Source organism: Mustela nivalis (assembly GCF_964662115.1).
Source record: "Mustela nivalis genome assembly, chromosome: 14".
In the NCBI taxonomy this organism is placed as follows: domain Eukaryota; kingdom Metazoa; phylum Chordata; class Mammalia; order Carnivora; family Mustelidae; genus Mustela; species Mustela nivalis.
In genome coordinates, this window is record NC_139033.1 from 70653198 (window position 1) to 70669466 (window position 16269).

Genomic DNA, 16269 nt, shown 5'->3' on the forward strand with positions numbered 1-16269 from the left:
TTTTAAAGGTGGGTGACTCACTTAAGTCAAACAGATAGTACAGTCTCAAATTAGGATTCAAACCCAGAACCCATATTCTTTGTTATGCCTCTTTGCCTCAAATTAAGTTGTAATAGGGAACATATATATTTATTCCACTCTTTTAAAAAAATATATATATGTATATATATATTTTTTAAAGATTTTGTTTATTTCTTTGGCAGAGACAGATCACAAGTAGGCAGAGAGGCAGGCAGAGAGAGAGGATGAAGCAGGCTCCCTGCCGAGCAGAGAGCCCGATGCGGGGCTCGATCCCAGGACCCTGAGATCATGATCTGAGCTGAAGGCAGAGGCTTTAACCCACTGAGCCACCCTAAATATATATTTTTAAATATTTTATTTATTTATTGAGAGAGAACAAGAGTGCGTGAATGAGCCTAGAGGAGTGGGAAAGGGAGAAGCAGACTCCTCGCTTTATAGGGAACTGTAGGTGGCCTCAATCCCAGGGCCCCCAGATCACAACCTGAGCTGAAAATCGGATGCTTAACTGACTGAGCTATCCAGGTGTCCCAGTCCTTCAGTATTTTATTTCATTTTTTAAAAAGATTTTATTTAATTATTTGACAGACAGAGATCACAAGTAGGTAGAGAGGCAGACAGAGAGAGAGGGGGGAAGCAAGCTCACCGCCAAGCAGAGAAGCCGATGCGGGGCTTGATCCCAAGACCCTGAGATCATGACCTGAGTGGAAGGCAGAGACTTAACCCACTGAGCCACTCAGGCTCCACCTTCAGTATTTTAATTTGAAAACCAAGGAGACTATTTCTTTTGACTAATTCTTTTTTCCTTCTTCCCACATCTTCCTGCTGGAAGAGACAAAGGTTAAATTTGACTAGAAGTGAGAGGGAAGAACTAGTAAGAAAAAAAAATGGAAGGCTAACTTTTTTCAGAGAATTTACTTTTTAAAGCATCATTGCATTATATAACCTAATCCTATACTAACATTGTTTCCATTACCTACATGAACAATTGAATTAAATTATTCAATTAAGTCCAAGGTTATACACATACTAAGGAGTGAAATTGGGATTAGAGTGGATGTCTGTTTGATTCTGATTCTTGTTATTTTTATTAAAAAAAACCTCCACAATGCCCACACTATTTACTAAAGCCTTCATTTTCCTTGTGTGTGTGTGAGGGGGGAGGTAAAATAGTGCACTAAATTAAAGTTTTTCATTAGAACTTAAACCAGTAAGTGTTTGTAACGCTAGAAAGTATTATGGATCCTAAACTTATTTGGGGAATGCTTACCTTGTGGAAGAAGGGAGCAATCAAGAGGAAGAAAGAAGAAAGAGTAAAAAAGGGGGAAAAAGGGAGGAAGGAATAGATCTGGAAGAATCCCTTAGACCTGTGATAAGCAACTTTTGACTCACTTGAACCCTTGTGGCCTTGCAGACTCAAAGATTAGAGGATGATTCATTTGCCTAGTTCTTAAGATATATCGAGACATTAAGGGAAGTATGTAAACGTTCCCCTCTATCTCCATATTTAAGGAAATGCCTACTTTTCCCTTTGTATGGTTTCACTATACCCTGTGACCCTACCATGGCACTTATATCATTGTACCCCCCCAAAAAAAAAAATTCTGTATGGTCCTTGAGGGCAGGACCCTTACCTAATAGTTGGTTTATAGCTGTTTAGTTACATGAATCACTCTCTTCCTTTAAAAAGAACTTGTACATAGGGCACATATATTAAAAATTCCAGAAGAAGAGGAGCACTTGGCTGGTTCAAGAGCATGTGACTCTTTATTTTGGGGTTGTGGGTTTGAGCCCCATGTTGGATGTGGAAATTACTTAAAAATAAAATCTTGAAAAAAATCCAGAAAAGGAAGAAATATAAAAGTAGATATAGGAAGGAATAAAATAGTAACCTGAGGAGAGTTAACAAACTTTGATAATACCTTACAAATATCTTACACCATTGCTGAGTCATGAAATCAGCTTTGAGTTTCTTAGAGGTCAAAACAAAGGACAGATAATTTATAGAAAAACTACAGTGTCTATAGAATAAAAACATTCCAAGTGCTAGTGAAGCAAATCTTTGACTTGAGAAAAATTTCTCCCTAGATTCCTTATAATCCTGGTAGAATGGACAACATCCCTAAAGATAGCAAAGTCTGCTGCTTATTTCCTTTAATGCAAGGTAGGATATTTGTGTTACTTTGGGTAGTGCAAGCTGTGTTAGCCAGTAACCACTCAAATTTTTTTTTAGAGATTTCTCACTCAAGTGCAGTATGGGTGTTCCTTGTCTGTGAGTGATTCAGGGAAAAAACCATTGGATATAATGTCAAAGGACAAATCATTGAAGGCTAATTTGCAGAGTTTCAGAGCATTGCATTGAAGTATATAGTCTGACTTAACCCATGGATGAACTTTAAAGTATCTGAAGATTTTATGGACTATAATTTAGTTAGCCCTTTATAGATCTTGCTTAAAATTGGCTTTTGAGAGAAGTTGGGCAGCGAGTAGTTTGAGGCTGACCTATAGAGATGGAAGGTAGGTAATTTTTATTACCCATTAAAGGCACTTCCATCTTCATTACCAATTAACCCAGAAAAAGATGGGACCAAAGTGTTCATATAAAAATGGAAAAAACATAATCAAGACACTTGCCCAGATAGAACGTTATCCTGGTTTTGTGTAGGGAAAGGCAGAGGAGGTATATCTGTATTCAAGACCAGGTTAACATGAACACATGAAAGTCTTTAGTTTATGCCTGATAAGGTAGAATTAGGCTAAAAATACAGAGAGAAAAGGGTATGCCATCTTGAACAAAAACATAATTAGAAATATTTAATTTATATGTCAATATCAATGCTTCTAAATATTTGGAAAAATTATTGAAGAAATAATTTGTATATAGAATTACGAGTAAAGAAAAAAGATAACTTAGTTTTTTTTAAGATTTTATTTATTTATTTGACAGAGATCACAAGTAGGCAGAGAGAGAGAGAGGAGGAAGCAGGCTCCCTGCTGAGCAAAGAGCCCGATGTGGGGCTCAATCCCAGGACCGTGAGACCATGACCTGAGCCGAAGACAGAGGCTTAACCCACTGAGCCACCCAGGCACCCGATAACTTAGTATCTTAATTGAATAATAGATTAATGGAGAAGAGCATATGGAATAATTAGATATAAATATTTAATTTTCAGATTTACATAGATCTTAAAAATTCAGCTGGGCACATAGTTTTTTCAGTAACTGTAAGAACAAATTTTGTTTTACAGGATGCATAAGCACCTGAACTAACAAGTGGGACACTGTAGAAATAAAGTAGTACTAGCTAAGGAATAAAGACTCAGTGCACAAAACCCTAATGAAGTTCTGTAAAAACAGTTTGTTAAACAAGTACAATTTTATTCCCCATCAGTTTATATGCATAGCTTCATTTCTGTAGGATGGAATTGCATGGGAGATGATTATCTTCAGTATTAGTAAAGGATACCAGATTGCTCTTCAATACAGTTGTACTGATTTTCGGTCTTCTCAGCAGTGGATAAGGTTTCCCTATATGGAGGCCTATACTTTATATTATCAGGACATAAAATTTTTGCCAGTCTCATGGGAATGATAAGTTATTTTAATTTCTCTAATAACTAGTGAAGATGAGCATCTTTTCATATTTTCTAGTTTTTTCCTTTATGGCTTGCACTTTTTATATATTTTCAGAGATCCTTCTCTCTACTCAAAATTATTCCCTTATGTTTTCCTCTAAAATTTGGGTTAATATGCAGTGTCTTTAATTTTCTTGGACTTTCTTTTTGTGTATGTTGAGATGGGGATTTTATTTTACCACTTTTATGCAGTTAATTAGCTGTTTTATTATCATTCATTGAAATTATTCTTTTCCCACTAATTTATAATGTCACCCCTTGTCTGCCAAGATCATCTGTGTGTGTGTGTGTGTGTGTGTGTGCGCGCACACACACACACACACACACACACACACACACCTGTTTCAGGGTCCACTGTTCTCTTCCACTAATTTATTATAGTATATTTTACATTACAAATTTTTTCTTACAGAAATCTTCAGACATCTATAGAGATAATAGTATAATGAACCCACATTAACTCATCATCCAGATTCAACAGTTACCAAGTATTTACCACACAAGCATCATCTTTGTCTTTTGTAGCATATTCCAGTTCCTGGTTCACTTTGCTCCTATCTCTTTCACATGCATTTCTGTGATCATACCATCAAAATTCTAATAGTTTAATCCATATTCAGATACCTATTTGAAAATGTCTTTTTTAATAGTTTATTTAAATCCGATTCCAACTGGGTCCTCAAATGTTGAATCTGGTTTTTTTATGTATCTTAATTCTTTTAAAATTTAGAGCATTTGAGCAAGACCCTCTTTCCCCAGTCTCCTTATTTTTCCTGACATTGGCTTGTTGAAGAAATCAAGTAGGTTTTTCTTTAATAGTGCACATTCTGGATTTGTCTCTGCTCCTTTATGGTGTAACTTATTTTATCTCCATATATCCTGTAAACAAGTTATTTTTAAAAGTTTATAAACAAAGTTTAGGTTCAACTTCTTTGAGGTATGGAGGAAAAGAATACTTAGAGGTGGTGCTGGTGCTTTATGTTCTGTTATATTGAGAAGCATGTAATAAATGGATATTTCTCCCCCTTAACAATGCTAAGATAATATTAGTGGGATTCAGATAGTTCAGCTGGATTCCTTCATAATAAAATTTGAGCTGCTGGTTCATCTAGTGATGGTGATATTCTGATTGCCATTCCTCTTATATTTATTAGCTGCAGTTCTCTAAAGAACAGCTTAACCTTACCAAGAACAGCCATTTGGTTACCTGTAACTATAGTTGGTACAAAAAAGCAAGGTAAATGCTTTGTTCTTTCCCTTCAATTAGTTTTTAGAGTTAGGAGTTGGTGCCTTAATTAGTTTCAGTAGGAACCAATAGGGTTTAATATAGCTATTGAAGATTTATGTATTATTAGTCTAGATTTCTTTAGTTGTCTTTGGTGGTAAGACTGTTCTAAGATTAGTCTATCATTACCTGAAGTAGAAGTTGGTCTTTTCACTTAACTGTACATTGTTGTTTAATTTTAGAAAGAGTGTATATCTTCTAATTTTAAAGATATATAAAATTTTCATGAAAATGTTAACTCATTTTTCTAATTCTCAGTTTTTGATTAGTTGTAAAATTTCAGTTTTGAAGTGTTGCAACTTAGATTTTTTTATGTAAACAGTAATTGTTACAAGATTATGATATACTTTCAATATTTTCATCTTATAAACTTGAATGGCATATTTATTTCCTTTGTGTAATAATTGATTTTATCCCTCTTATTTTGGATAGACACTTGGCATTTCACCCGAAGAGAAATTTGTTATTACAACAACAAGTAGGAAAGAAATTACCTGTGATAATTTTGGTAAGCAGTGCTTAATTGATGCCTTTATATTTAATATGTTCTAGTACATCATAGGGCAATAAGTATTTCATTACACAGATAAGTAACTAAAACTATTGATAATTTTGGTTATTTTCTTTGAATGGAGGAGGAAACTGACTATATATGCGCAGTTTATGCAGAGGTCTTTTTTTTTCTTCTTTTTTTAAAGATTTATTTATTTATTTATTTTAGAGAGCACATGTGTTTGAGTGGGGGGGAGGGGTGGAGGTGGAGAGAGCAGCTAGAGCATGGAGCCTGAGGTCTACCTCACCACCCTGAGATCATGATTTGAGCTGAAATCAAGAGTCAGATGCTTAAACGACTCAGCAACCCAGGCGCCCTGAGGTCATATTTTTAAAACAAGATTATAGAAATATAGTTATCAGTTATGGCTGCAGATGGTGAGATGTTGTGCAATACCTGGCCACATTTTTTTACATGGGCCCTCAAGAAATTAATTCTCACAAACTTGGATTCTTCCATTGTATTTTTTTTATCTAATTAGATTTTGGGACCTGCCACGTTTTCACATATGATTTCTTTTAAGTTTAATCCTACTTCTCCATTCATGTTAATGCTTCTCTAATGCAGTTCATCATCTGATTTCCTGTGATAGTTTAACGTATTAAGAATTGAGTGTTTCAGATGAGTGGAAGTATTTGGGCCTATTGTACTGTACTATCCTTAATAAAACAGCTGAATTTATAGATAGATCCATTGTTTGCTGGTACTATCTTTAAAGATATCTTATAGATACCATTTGCATATTCAGAATTACAAATCAGTTGTATTTCTGGTGCTATGTAGTACTTAAGATATTACTTCTTAATTACAGATGACACTGTTAAAGATGGAGTCACTCTATACCTGCTACAGTCAGTTAATCAGTTACTACTAACAGCTACAAAAGAACGAATTGACTTCCTACCTCACTATGACACACTGGTTAAAAGTGGCATGTATGAATATTATGCAAGTGAAGGACAAAATCCTTTGCGTAAGTATTACATTTATACTAATTTTTGACAAACTGTTACTCTTTTATTTCTTGACCACATGTCACATTCCTTCACTGTTTAAAAAAGTTCTTTCTACTTTAATTAGAAGATTATGACCAGTCATTGTGAACTTCCTTACTTTAGCCTCTTCATCAATCAGTATTTCTTTTCTATTAAAGTCATCTTTAGAGTAAAGATACCTCTCCTTTAAAACTAATCTTCTATAATGATTCATTCCATTTTAACTCAAAGAAATGTACCAACCTATCTTTCCATCTTCTGTGTACTCTTGATTTATTCTTCCTGGCTTCCTGTGGATGTCTCCCAATTGAGAATTTTTTTTTTACCTTGCAAATTTGTGTAGTTGAATTACACAAGTAAGTGGCTTGTGTTCTGGTCTCCATTTCTTTATTATTTCTTTACACCTTATTTCTCACAAGTGTTTATCCTACCTTTGGACAGTTTGCTAGTGATCTTTACAAATCAGTTGCTTTAGAGAGTCTTTTCTGTCTGGACCCTGCCAAAGTGTTTACTACTGCTTATGATGTTCATTATAAACTTTCATATTAAAAATATTTTTTCTTGTGTATGTATTATAGTTTGTAGGAAATAGAAGACATAGATGAGCAGAAAGAACATAAAGAACATCTTATCTCTACCATCCAGATAGAGCTACCACTTATACTTTGGTGTTTATCATTTCAGGCCTTTTTCTGTATTTTTTTCTTTTTTAGTGGTTTTATATGGAACATACTCCTTTAACCTACTTTTTTGTTTAAAATATAATGAACATCTTCAATATATATGTCAATGTGTATTTGTTTTTAGTGTTTATGTAGTATTTATATAACATATTTCTTCCAGAAGTGTTCTTTTAGACATTTAGGTTGTTTTCAGTCTTTTTTTATTGTTACACATGACTGAATATTCTAAGTCATTGTACACATCCTCACCCTAAGTACTAGTAGTAATTACTGTCTGCTGCTGTGCCAGGCAGCATGCCAAGTTCTTTATGAACATCATCTTATTTGATTTTTAGTCCTATATGGTAACTAATGTTACATAATGACCCTACTTCACTGAAGAAACTTGAGGTTAAGAGATTTTAGGTAGCTTAACAAAGGCCATCCTGATAGTAAGTGTTGGAGCCAGAATTTGGACCCTAGCAGAAGAATTACAGAGCTTGAACTCCTAACCAGGCTACTTATTACCTCTGATATTGTTCCTTATATATAAGGAAGCTCCCATCTTATTTCTCCCATCTTAAAAACATATTCTTTCACCAGCAACTGCCCAGTTTTTGCTCCTGTTTATAGAACTCCTCAAAAGAGTTGACTGTATTTACTATCAGCAGTGGTGCGTCTCTTCCCATTCTTTCTTATTCATTCTCTTATACTCTTTGAGGGTCACCCATGGCTAAATCCAGTGATCAGCTTTCAGTTCCCATTTTAGTCAAGGTATTTACAGTTTATCACTTTTCTTCCTTGATAAAATAATCTTCAGTTGGCTTTTGAGAAATCATACTTCTATTTTTGTCTCACTGGCTGCCTTCTTTATTCTCTTCCCATCTTTTTCATTTTTTTTTTTCTTTTTTTAAAGATTTTATTTATTTATTTGACAGACAGAGATCACAAGTAGGCAGAGAGGCAGGCAGAGAGAGAGAGGAGGAAGCAGGCTCCCTGCTAAGCAGAGAACCTGATGCAGGGCTCGATCCCAGGATCCTGGGATCATGACCTGAGCTGAAGGCAGAGGCTTAACCCACTGAGCCACCCAGGCGCCCTCTTATCTTTTTCTTTTAATTGAGATAAAATTGACCTCTCTTCTCAACCTTCTTTTATTTTATTTTTATTTTTTATAAACATATATTTTTATCCCCAGGGGTACAGGTCTGTGAATCACCAGGTTTACACACTTCACAGCACTCACCAAAGCACATACCCTCCCACTCTTCTCAACCTTCTTTATATTGAAGTGCCTCACAGCTTAGTCCTTGGTCCCTTTTCTTCTCTTTACTTCCTTAGTGATCTTGTCCAATTACATGGTTCTAAATACCAGTGTTATGGCAGTGACTCCTCAATGGAGGTGGTAGAAATGGTAATTTTTTTTTTTTTAAGATTTTATTTATCCATTTAGAGAGAGAGTGTGTGTGTGAGTGGGATAAGGGGCAGAGGGAAGGGGAGAGAGAGAATCTCAAGCAAGCTCCACGCTGATCATGGAGCCAGACATGAGGCTTAGCTCATGAGCAATCAGCCAAAGTCAAGAATCAGATACTTAACTGAGTCATCCAGGTGCCCCAGAAATGGTAATTTTTAGTCAAATACTGAAAATAATGCCAGACTTACCTCTTGAATTCCAATTCTATCTGTGCAGCTGCTCATGTGATATCTCCACTAGCATATCTTAAGATGGGAACCCTGATCTGTTCACTGAATCCTAACTACACATAATTTTCCCATTCAAATTGTTTATCACTCTGTTTTTTCGTTGCTTAGGCCAAAAATCAATTGATTCTTCTTTGTCTCATTCCTTTCTTCCAGTCTATAAGAAAATTGGATTGCCACTATGGCATTATCTTCAGTATTTATATAGAATTGACCATTTATTACCATTTCTGTTTCTAAAACCTGATCTTGAGGAATTACCACCTAAATTCTGTAGTAGACTCTTAATTCATCTCTCCTTTCATGCCTGTCCACATAAGGTTTGAGAAGTCAGATGTTTACTCTTCTGTTGAAAACACTTCTGCTGAAAACACAAGAGAAAACAGATGTTTACTCTTCTGCTGAAACTCCTGTTTCACTGAGAATAAAAGCCACAGTCTTTATAATTATCTGTATGACCTTTGTAGCTCTGCTTTGCTATCAGCCTTTGTTTCTGTAACTCTTCCTTTTTGTTTTTTCACTCTAGTACCAGCTGTGTACTCAGCTTAGGGCCCTCTGCCTCTTTGCCCAGATAGCCCCTGCCTCATTCCCTCACCTCTTTCAAATTTTTATTTACCTATTACCTTCTCAACAAAAATTAACCTTGATCACCCTATTTTTTTTTTTTAAGATTTTATTTATTTATTTGACAGAGAGAGATCACAAGCAGGCAGAGAGGCAGGCAGAGAGAGAGAGAGAGGAGGAAGCAGGCTCCCTGCTGAGCAGAGAGCCCGATGCGGGACTCTGATCCCAGGACCCTGGGATCATGACCTGAGCCGAAGGCAGCGGCTTAACCCACTGAGCCACCCAGGCTCCCTTGATCACCCTATTTAAGATTACAACTATGTTCCTTCTGTGACTTTACTATTATCTGATCTCTTTTTTTCTGCTTATTCTTTTCTCTATCACATAGACAACTGCATAACATACTAAGGAATTAATTACTATATTTCATTTTCCATCTTTCTCATCATTTTTCCATCTTTCTAACTAGAATGTTAATTCCAGAAGAATGGGACTCTTGTCTGTTTTATTCTCTTCCTAGATTAATGCCTGAAAAAGTGTTCAAATATTTGCATATTGAGTGAATCTTTAATTGTTTCTCTAGGGATAGATTTCTAAATTTATAATCATGGAGTCAATAGGTACATTCATTTTTAAGACTTTTGATACATATTATCTTTCAGATTAGTTGTACTAGTTTTCATTCCTGCTGTCATTACATGAACAAGCAGAAAATCTCCCTTTTTAAGCTCTTGCTTTGATTGCTGTGATTTTACAGTACATTCCTAGGTCTTTCCCTGCTTTTGTGTCATTTGCCTTTAGTGCTGCTTTTGGTTATTCTTGACCTATGGTGGATATCTCTTCAAGTCATGCTGCTCTTTTTTTTATACTTTATTCCTAATGAGGTGATTTAAGTCTTAATTATTCTATTGGCAAAGCAGAAATCCTTACCTTTGACTGTTTTTATTGTCTAAAACCTGGTATCTATTCTTGCTCCCTATGGAACACCTCTACTCATTGAGCTTTGATAGAGTGGTAGGACATTGCATGTAAAATGGAGAGTTTTCTTTCCTCCTCTCTAAATTTTCCTTTTATGAGAAATATGACTGTTTATCCAGTTTGATCAAAGACTCAAAACCATCTTTGTTTCTTTTTCCTTTTTTTTTGTACTTTCATATGTAAGCAGATATCAAATTCTAATAATTTCTTCCCCCCAAATTTCTCTTACCTCTTTTTCCCTTCCATTTCTACAGTGTTCCTTCTCTGTTTTCTAGACTTAATACCATTGGCCAGATCCTTATATCTGATTTGTGGTAACTTCTTTCTAGTTTATAAACATAGCCATCCCATAGGTGTTCAGTGTGTAGAATGCTTGCTGGGGTGCTACTTTGTGGATTAATTACAGTGTTAGTTGGATTGCACTTCATTGGTAGTAAGAGACATAAATTTGGTGTGTTCTCCTTTTTAATTAGGGAAGTAAAAGCAGGAAATAGTTTGAGTAATGACATTGAAGAAAAAAGAATGTTAGTTAATAATACTGAGCCAGTGATAAGTTGAATATCAAGCTGGTTGTGTAGTAGGAAATAATTAGCAGTTCTGTGTCAGTTAGACACAGTCTGCCATTTGATAAGTTGCTGTTAATCATAAGATTTCTATATCTAAATTAGTTCTTAATAGACATTTTTATAATTGCTTTATATTTGTAACCCCTGCCCTGCCTTGTTTCTGAATGTGTTTACTTTTTGACTTGTGCATGATGTATTACATACCATGAACTAGTATTTGATTTTATGGTTATGGTCTTTTGTTTGTCTCCTATGTCTGTATGTCTGTCTTTAGATTATAAACTCCTTGAAGCCAGGAATCATGGCTGGCTGACTCATGCCGTATAGTGCCTTACAAGTACTGGTTGATGACTGCTTTTTAATGCTGGTGGTGATTGATGATGATGCCTTTATTGTGTATTATATCATTAGGATCAGGATAATACTTTAATTCTAGCTCTTTGGAAAATAAAAGTGATGGCTTAAGGTACTTCAGAGTTTCTTCTACTTTGAACTTTTAAATGAAGTAATTGAGAGGAAAAAGTTAAGCAGTAATGTCTTCTCATTCTTTTCCAGCTTTTGCTCTTGCAGAATTAATTGACAATTCATTGTCTGCTACTTCTAGAAACACTGGTATTAGAAGAATACAGATCAAATTGGTAAGAAAATAATACTTTAAAGAAACTTAACTTCCTTTTATAAAAACTTCTACAATGAACTTGTAGTACATTAGAAAATAAACTAAAAGTAGAAATTATCTGATTTCTCTTGTTAAAATTTTTATGTGCCCTTTTTCTATGCATATAGGTATACATGTATATGTGATCACAGTGTACTTTTTTTTTGTGATCTACTTTGACACAGTACATTGTAGACATTTGCCATATCATGAATATTCTGCAGTATAATGTTCCATTACTATGGTTTCATTTATGGGCTATATTATAAATTATGTAGTCTATTATTATTAAAGATTTAGATTTTTTTCTACATTTTTGTTGTTGTAAACAGTGCTGGCATGAAGATCTTTATAGGTCTTTAGACGTTTCTGATTAGTTCCTTAAGCTAAATTCTGAGAAATGGAATTTCTGGATTAAAGGACATGAAGAATTCTAAGACCTTTGATTTATATAAGTAACTTTTAGTGACTTATAATACATTTACACTTCCACCATCAGTGTATGAATGAGCCAATTTAATTCTTTAATAAATAACTTTTTATATTTTTGACATTGATTTGACTTTTCCTGTCTTTTGAACTTATTTCATAGCTTTTTGATGAAACACAAGGAAAACCTGCCGTTGCAGTGATAGATAATGGAAGAGGAATGACCTCTAAACAGCTTAACAACTGGGCCGTGTATAGGTTATCAAAATTTACAAGGCAAGGTGACTTTGAAAGGTTAGAAAACCTTATTCACGTTTTTGATGGGTATCTGGGAATTTTAATAAGGATAAGAACTCTAATGTTTCTTTAGTTATACATGGTATATAGAGCTTTTGACATTATCAATGTATATGTTATAAGCATATATATTTAGAGTATTTATATAATAAAGTTTTTATTTTTGAGACTTAGAAATAGTCAAAACTACATAATATTGTGCCTTCCACTGAAGAATTCTTTTTGCATTTTCTAATATTTAGGAGTTATGATGATGTTTTAAGTATTTTGGAACTTTCCCATTTCCTTACTAAAGTTTGATGAGAGCTGTGTGGCCTCTAAAGCAGTAGGATGGTTTTATTTACTTATTTTTAAAAGATTTTATTTATTTGAGAGAGAGAGAAAGAGAGAGAGAGAACGCGCGCGCACGCACGAGTGGGGTGAGGGGCAGAGGGAGAAGCAGGCTTTCTGCCGAGCAGGGAGTTTGACGCAGGGCTCAATCCCAGGACCCTGGGATTGTGACAGAGGCAGATGCTTAACCAACTGAGCCACCCAGGCATCCCAGTAGGATGGTTTTATTTAATTAATTAATTTATTTATTTATTTTTAAAGATTTATTTATTTATTTGACAGAGAGATTACAAGTAGGCAGAGGGGCAGGCAGAGAGAGAGAGGAGGAAGCAGGCTCCCTGCTGAGCAGAGAGCCCAATGCGGGACTCGATCCCAGGACCCCGAGATCATGACCTGAGCCGAAGGCAGCGGCTTAACCCACTGAGCCACCCAGGCGCCCAGTAGGATGGTTTTAAACTAAAATTCAGCAATCACCTGATGCCACTTGCAAAGCACCTAATGAACCACAGGTTTTCTCTCTCTCTCTCTCTCTCTCTTTTTTTTTTAAGATTTTCATATATTTATTTGACAGAGAGGCACAGCGGGAGAGAAAACACAAGTAGGGGGAGTGGGAGAGGGAGAAACAGGCTTTCCGCTGAGCAGGGAGCCCGATGTGGGGCTTGGTCCCAGGACCCTAGAATCATGACCCGAGCCGAAGGCAGACGCTTAATGATTGTTCTCTTGAGCTCATTGTTGCTCTGCTTTTTCTTTTCTTTTCTTTCTTTTGTTCTGTTTTGTTTTTTAAGATTTTATTTATTTGAGGGGTACCTGGGTGGCTCAGTCAGACATCTGCCTTCAGCTCGGGTCATGATCTTGGGGTCCTGGGATCAAGGCTTGTGTTGGGTTTCTTCAGCAGGGAGTCTCCTTCTCCCTCTGCCCCTCTCCTTGCTTGTGCTCTTGCTCTCTCTCTCAAAAAAATAAGTAAAAATTAAAAAAAAAAATAAAAGATTTTATTCATTTGAGGGAGTGAAGGAGAGTTGCAGAGGGAGAGGGACAAGCTGACTCCACACTGAGTGCAAAGCTTGACACATGGCTGGAGCCCATATCCCTGAGACTATGACCTGAGCTGAAATCAAGAGTCAGGCACTAAACTGACAGAGACGCCCACATGCCCTTCAGGGCTCTGCTTTATAAACTGTTCATCGCTGTTAGAGAATAGAGTCTAGTCAGGAGTTTGTTTGTTTGTTTATTTATTTATTTATTTGACAGAGATCACGAGTTGGCAGAGAGGCAGGCAGAGAGAGGGGAAGGGAAATAGGCTCCCTGCTTAGCAGTGAGCCCAATGTGGGGCTTGATCCTGGGACCCTGGGATCATGACCTGAGCCGAAGGCAGAGGCTTTAACCCATGGAGCCACCCAGGCGCTGCCTAGTCAGGAGTTTTATATCAGAATATGTTCATAGAAAATACCCTGAATGAGAATGCCATATGGGAAACAAAATATACTGGAAGTTGTTCGGGATATAAAGGTTTAGGTCTTTGGGATATTCACTGAATTCTAGTAAGGTATGACCCACAGGGCTTTTTCTATTTTTAGTTATGTATTGTACTTCAGGTACAATACTTGGGAAGTATGTGTTGGTATTCTTATTAAGTAATATTTTTTCATGTCCTGTTTTGCTGTTTGTTATGTCAAGGAGAATTACCGAAATTTAACTATTAACTTAATGTTAAAAACTAATATAATTAGCACATTTCTCTTCCTGAAATTGTAGCACCACAGAATTTTTATCAAATTTGTAAAGACTTATAGTGTCATGGTGACAGGCATGAAGAAGGGCTCTGAAATCATTTGGCCTGGTTTGAATCTAACTTAATAGTTGTAGGGCATTGGTCGAGGTATTTTAGTTCTTTAAGTTTCAGTTTAATTATCCGTAAAATGTGGAAAATAACCTCACAAGGTTTTGTGAGAACCAAATGAGTTAGTGCGTTGTGTAAAATCTTTAGGATAGAGCTTGTCCTATAGTAAACAATCAGTAAATATAAATTATATAAGCTATCATTTTAGTTTCTACTTTCTTATTTTCAGCCTCAGACTTTCTACAACCATTCTTTTTCATTATATTCACAAGTACATGCCACTTCAAGGATTTGTAAAATATTCACAGAGATGGCGAAGACCACTGTCTTTTAAAGCACAAGGATAGTATTTAGCATGTAATAGAAATATCAGGTGGTAGATTTGGCAAAAAGATTAGGAAAATGTTATTTAAATCAAGTGGAAGAGAAGGAAGTAGAATCTATACCTTTAGAGTAAATCTTAACTGAATTCAAGGAACATGGACTCTGGTTTTTCTCTAGGTCTTAGAACAACATAAACTTCTAAATTTAAATGCTAGGGAGTTTTTGTTTAATTTTTGATAAAAAGGTTGCTGTTGCTGGCTCTTGTCCTAGGTTTTTAGGTATTGTATTAGTAAAACCATCAACTGTTGTAGCTATTATATACTCATACCATCTTTGAGTTTAGTATCAGTCCCTTGACCCACTCACTCTGATTTCTGTTAACTTCAGATTACTCACTCCTCTAGCTTCTACTTCTGTAGAAAAAATTATCAGTTGCTTTACTATTTCCAGTTAACTTTTTACTGGATACAAGGGTGGGTGTCATAGGATGCAGGCTATGGAAGAAAAGTAGGACAGCCTAAAAGCATAAAACAGCTGACTCTCTTGGCCTGTCATTTATGTTGTAGAGAGAAAAAAAGTAAATACAAAAAATTTATAAGAATTCCAGTTATAGATTATTGTTGTTAAGAAAATATCAGGTACTATGTTAGAGCCTGATGGGCGGGCATCTCTTAAGGTGGTAGATGAGGGCCTCTTTGAGATTGCATTTAAGTTGAAGCTTGAATGATTAAAGAAAAACGGCCAAATGAAGATCTGGGGGAAGAGCACTCCCAGTAGAAAGCACACCAGCAAAGACAGCCAGTGAAATTATGATCAGCTTGTTTTATTTGGGACAGTGGAAGGACACAAGTGTGGTATATGAGGGGGAGATAGAGAGAGATGAGGTGAGAGTTCTAATTTGCCAATATTCTTTATAACTCTCACCTTGGTACTACTTATCTCCTACCCTTTCTATTTTGAAAAAGTTAAAGCAAATAAGTTGAAAGAGCGATATTAGCAAGCATATATCCTTCACCTAGATTTATTAGTTGTTAATGTTTTGTCACATTTGTTGTCTTCTATGTATACGTATGTATACATTCTCTTCCTAAATCATTTGAAAGTAAATTACATTCTTTATGACATTTTACTACTAAATACTGTAGCATGTATCTCCTTCACATGAGGACGTTCTCATAACCAGAATACTACTGTCAAACCAAGAAATTTATCATTGATTCAAAATATATAATGTCCACATTCAGGTTTTTACCCCCTTTGTCATGTCTCTCTGGATTCTTTTATTCTACAATAATTTGACATTTGTGTCTTTAATGATACTGTTTTTTTGGAGTTCAGGCTATTTGCAGAAAGGTCCACAACCTGGATCTGAGTGTTTCTTCAGCACTATTCTTTCCCTCAGCATTTTATGAACATTTTTGAACTTATAGAACAGTTGAA

The 16269-nt window shown here is 35.6% G+C and overlaps 1 protein-coding gene across 2 annotated transcripts in view; it reads left to right on the plus strand.

The window, feature by feature from the left end:
* SMCHD1 (structural maintenance of chromosomes flexible hinge domain containing 1) overlaps positions 1–16269 on the plus strand; it is a 148007-nt gene that overhangs the window by 2720 nt on the left and 129018 nt on the right. For both annotated transcript variants that reach the window (XM_082698930.1, XM_082698931.1), the window contains exons 2-5: positions 5371–5446; positions 6303–6464; positions 11510–11592; positions 12205–12335. In XM_082698930.1, the coding sequence (XP_082555056.1) occupies positions 5371–5446; positions 6303–6464; positions 11510–11592; positions 12205–12335 (452 nt within the window). The remainder of the gene's footprint in view (positions 1–5370; positions 5447–6302; positions 6465–11509; positions 11593–12204; positions 12336–16269) is intronic.